General features: G+C 46.3%; 1 protein-coding gene across 1 annotated transcript; it reads right to left on the reverse strand.

Moving 5' to 3' along the window:
- Positions 1 to 200: 200 nt before the first annotated feature.
- LOC130476669 (purpurin-like) lies at positions 201 to 4,537 on the reverse strand. Its single transcript, XM_056848635.1, has 4 exons — positions 4,418 to 4,537; positions 3,437 to 3,573; positions 1,099 to 1,211; positions 201 to 439 (listed from the first exon to the last, which is right to left on the reverse strand). Exons 1-4 carry the CDS (start codon positions 4,535 to 4,537, stop codon positions 210 to 212), a joined length of 600 nt encoding a protein of 199 aa, XP_056704613.1. The 3' UTR covers positions 201 to 209.
- Between the last annotated feature and the right edge of the window lie 459 nt (positions 4,538 to 4,996).

Genomic DNA, 4,996 nt, shown 5'->3' on the forward strand with positions numbered 1-4,996 from the left:
CACACACAAAAAATCCTTTCCAGCTTCAAAGTCCAAAGCTGGCAGATGAGCTGAATTTCTCTCCTGCCATCAGAGGACTTTGAAGCCAATCCCACTAGATAATAAGCAAGGAGAAAAGCTGCTCTAAGGTGGATAAGCGCTGCACGTAAGCAATGTTGTTTTGAAGTTCGTCCTTCTTATGCCGGGCGATGCATTCCTATCATTCCTTCTCAACGTTTCGACTCACCTGATTGTAGCACTGGCTGGAATTGGCCTGACATGCAGATCTCTTCCTGTTTTTGACGCACGATGCGCTGAACGGCCAGGGGGAGACCCCGAGGATTGCGGGAGAAAATGATGGAGTAGCCATCGTCACAGGTCCCATTCTCTTTCAGAGTCCGGCAGGCATAAGTGATGGCATAGTTATCGTAGTCGGTGTCGATCACCCAGTAGTTGTCTCCTGAGAACATACCAAGACTTCCAAAAATCAGATGAATGATCCTGCTACATTGGTAGATTACTCGGTGGGGGGGGGGGAATAGGAGATCGGGAAGAAGATGGGAGTGGGAAGTGAAAAAATGGGAGGGTTTTAACGTGTGTAAAGCTAACTTGTTATGCTGTAGGGAATATTAAAAATATATGGGGGGTATGATCATTTGGTACTGGAATCACAGAAGCTTGGATGTGTTTTTTCTTATGGATGTGATAAAGAGTTAATGAAAACAAAAGCATTTGGATGTTGACAGATGGATGTTGCTACACATTGTTTTGTGTTATTTGATATAGTAAATAGTGTTCAGTTATACACACTGAGGGATTTTGTATGCTTTTGTGTTGGGGGGGTTTAGATATGTAGAGATTTCTTGTATTATTGTTGCACTGTGTGTAAGAATTGTGTATGCCTTATTTTGAATATAGCTTTGTAAGAATTGTGTATGGTAGTTTTATGTGAACCTAAAGTAGGTGTGTTGTAGTATGAGCCCACGTGCTGTTTTTTCCCAGTACCTGGAGGTTGGCAACCCTACCACACCTGGATACTGGTAACCCCATGTCGAGGTTTCACACCACACACTCTACTCCTCCGTATTGGCAGCCACAAGCACACGGTGTCTTTCTTACCTCCACTGGACAAGTAACTTGCCAGGCCTTGATAAGTCATGAACATTTTTGCTGGCGTCTTGGGATCAGGCACTGAGTACTGAGCTGCCATGTCTGCACAGAGCACCCAAAATCTGAAATGAGGGATTTGAACAGGGCTTAGCTAGTTTCTACATTGCCTACTGACGTGAAGCAAAAGTTCTGACACAGCCCAGCCTGTTGTAGGAAGCCAGTTCTGGCACAGACCGAGCAGAAATGTTGCTCACATTCATGCAGGAATGCGCCGCTTCAGAGCTAATGGCACACCCCAGTATCGGTCAGCAAGTGCTGGTACATCTCCGCTCAATGCTTGGACCAACTGATACCTTGCAATTTTGCATCTTAACACAATGGATTGGGCCTGATTTAAACAGCAGAATAGGACATGGACAGACAAAACAGAATGTGCTACTTCAAGGCGGTGAGCGCAGGATCAAATTAGCTGAGTACATCCCAATTCCCTGCAAGTACAAAATAGCCCAGCACCGACTGGCTCGAATGCTAGGTTTTTGTTTGCATTGGCAGGGAAGCTTTTGCATTAAAAAAACCTGACATGGCCCATTGCCTGAAGGGGCTCCCCACTACTGTACAACCTCAGAGCCCTACCACTTTTTGCTACATGTGTAGACCAGGCTTCACTCTGCACATTTAGCTGAGACATCAAGTGACGCTCCTCCATGGGGCCTTTCCATATGATATGTAAGTTACACATCTCTGACATTCTCAACCATTAACACTGACACCCCCCTTTGGGAAGGGTCACCATGGTCACTTAACATAAGAACATCAGAAAGGCCCTGCTGGATCAGACCAAGGTCCATCAAGTCCAGCAATCTGTTCACGCAGTGGCTAACCAGGTGCCTCTAGGAAGCCCCCAAGCAAGACGACTGCAGCAGCACCATCCTGCCTGTGTTCCACCGCACCCAAAATAATAGGCATGCTGCTCTGATTCTGGAGAGAATAGGCACGCATCATGACTAGCATCCATTTTGACTAGTAGCCATGAATAGCCTTCTCCTCCATGAACATTTCCTCTCCCCTCTTAAAGCTTTCCAAGTTGGCAGCCATCACTACATCCTGGGGCAGGGAGTTCCACAATTTAACTTCCCACACTGGCATCACCCCACAAATAAAAACAGGTTAATACTGGCTTGGAAAATAGCTACATCATTGGTCCGCCCACTTGATCTCAGTATTCTCACTGGAATGGGGTGGGAAGGAACCAGAAATCACACTCCTCCCATGCAACCAGACCCAATGCAGAAGACCAGCCTGAATAATGGATTCCCAGACTAACAGAATTACCTCTGCATTAGATTGCACTAAGTCCATCGAAATCAGTGGGTTTAGAAACTGCCCTGCAATTATCCTGGCTTGAACACTCAAACTTTCTTGCTTCCCCAAACGATCTCCTTGTGCTAATCTTGCTAAGCATCTCCACATGTATTCCAGGTTGCTTGCTTGAACTGGCTTTAACTCACAAGATGCTTTGGGCTGGTCCTCTAGTCCAGCCTGTTGTATGAATTACCTTCGTTTTCCTTTGCTCTTACTGTATAAATTACCTACTTTAATGATACTGCTCATGTAGCCAATTCAGCCTTGAACAGTGTCACACTAAGACTGAAACTAAAGAAAAGGAACTGTATATTTTTATATTTGTATACAAGTAGTTATCTAAATGACCAATAAAAGAACTAACATTTTTTTCTTTGCTCTAATAGCTGCACCCCACCAATTCCAGTTGCCAAGAGGCCAAATACACTGGCAGTGTAACCCTAACAGAATCAAGGGGAGGGGCTGTGGCTCAGTGGTAGAGCATCTGCTTGGCATGCAGAAGGTCCCAGGTTCAATCCCCGGCATCTCCAGTTAAAGGGACTAGGCAGGTAGGTGATGGGAAAGACCTCTGCCTGAGACCCTGGAGAGCCGCTGCCAGTCTGAGCAGACAATACTGACTTTGATGGACCAAGAGTCTGATTCAGTATAAGGCAGCTTCTGAGCCCACTGACTTCAACGCATTAAGAAGGGTGTTTAGGATTGCACTACCAATCACCTATTTTGTGCTGATCTGAACCATTTCAGTCTGCAGTTGGAGAGATGTGATCGTTGAACACTCCTTCGTATTAAAACTAAAATGGAAGATAAGGAGATGTGGGCTAATTCCCCATTCCTGCTTCAGACTCCTACTATACCACCACCCCACACACATACTGTTTCTTGGGCCTCCACTGATCCACAGATATGCACAATTTCAGGGGTCACAGAAGGCTGCTCAGGGTCCAAGCCTATGGCATAGGAGCAAGTGAACCCGCTGGCGTCTTACCCAAAAAGTTTCACTCTGCCTTTGGAAGATGCAACCATAGTGCCATCCTCCTCGATCGTGTACTCGGCTGAGATGTTATCTTGTAGAAACAGGCCTTCGGGGTCTTTCTTCGCCAGGGCATACCATTTGCCTAAATACTAAAAACGAGAAGATGTTTAAAGCTATCCAGAAGGTTAGGACATCAAGCTGGATTACCGCTAGTCCCGGGAGGAGAGGGTAAGCCAGCAGACTGATTACCTAAAGCTTAAGGCAAACCAAGTCATAATCACGCTCCAAATGTTAGAACAGCCAATTAAGCATTATTTGGGGCGTAAAATCCAGTGACGGCTTGGATCCACCACGACACTTCCATAGACAGAACAACCTCCACCCACGGAAAATTACCTTCTTGTGTCCCCAAAATGTCCCCCCCCCCCAAAGTACTGTTCTCAAGGCTGCAGGGCAGAATGTAAGAGAGAAAGTCTCATTCCATAGGCAGAAATCATTTCATCCAAGGAGATGGTCCAATGGATTCAAGCCACTGTCTCTTGGAATGCTTCCAGATACAGCTGAGGACCAGTTTATACAGAATTGAGTGATTTAAAAAGTTCCTGGATTGTACAGCTTCAGAATGAATCCTTCCTCGTGCATTAGGGGGTCCTGGATTGTACAACTTCAGGCAGTAGGAACAGTTTCCAGGACATCACTGGTCCAGTATCTGAGATGACCATCCTTCAGACATTGCCACAAGTGACGCAGGAATGGGCATGTCAAAATGGGTCCCGCCCTACCCACAGATCACATACATACCAAGCGTAAACTGTCAAACAGAGGATTCCTAGAAGACAGATTACGTTTACAAATGCAGACGACATTTCTAAATGTTTAAGAAACGCTGCAGCCTATCTGACAAATCCAAAAGGAACCGTTGGCAGCCCAACGTGCGAATCCCTTCACTGCAGGTCTGCACTGACCTAGTTACGGTATAGCGTTCATAGTTACCCTCTGGAGGTCAAAATTTTCCTTCACAGCGAAAGACTCTACTGCACACGAATGCTGCGCCCGGCAATGGTCGACGAAGGAAAGAAGGATCACCAAGAACGTGTACTGGGTGTGTTTCATTCTGCGGAGCAGCACAGCTGTTCAGTTCTGGAGGAAAGGTGGGGGGACACCTAGTTAGCGTCTTTGTTTTCATTCTCTGATGCCCCTTCTGTGATGCCTGGCTATACTTAGCCAAAGCCTTAGCAAATGCATTTTACTAGGGGAATACACGTTAGCCAGCCCGGTGAATCAGGATCTGCCCAGCATGCACGTGCGCTTTTTTGTTTTGTTTATTTTAAGAAGAAGAAGACTTGGGTTTTATATGCTGACTTTCTCTATTACTTAAGGAAGAATCGAACCGGCTTACAATCACCTTCCCCACAACAGACACCCTGTGAGGTAGGTGTAGGCGGAGAGAGCTCTAAGAGAGCTGTGACTAGCCCAAGATCACCCAGCTGGCTTCATGCGGAGGAGTGGGGAAACCGACCCGGTTCACCAAATTAGCGTCCACCGCTCATGGGGAGGAGTGGGGAATCAAAC

The sequence above is a fragment of the Euleptes europaea genome, chromosome 4, assembly GCF_029931775.1.
Source record: "Euleptes europaea isolate rEulEur1 chromosome 4, rEulEur1.hap1, whole genome shotgun sequence".
Classification (NCBI taxonomy): domain Eukaryota; kingdom Metazoa; phylum Chordata; class Lepidosauria; order Squamata; family Sphaerodactylidae; genus Euleptes; species Euleptes europaea.

Coding starts and splice junctions, on each gene's coding strand:
- LOC130476669 (XM_056848635.1), bottom strand. CDS start 4,537: ATGAAACACACCCAGTACACGTTCTTGGTGATCCTTCTTTCCTTCGTC. Junction 3,574..4,417: donor AAAATTTTGACCTCCAGAGG/GTAACTATGAAC, acceptor TCTCGTTTTTAG/TATTTAGGCAAATGGTATGC. Junction 440..1,098: donor AAGTTACTTGTCCAGTGGAG/GTAAGAAAGACA, acceptor GTATGTTCTCAG/GAGACAACTACTGGGTGATC.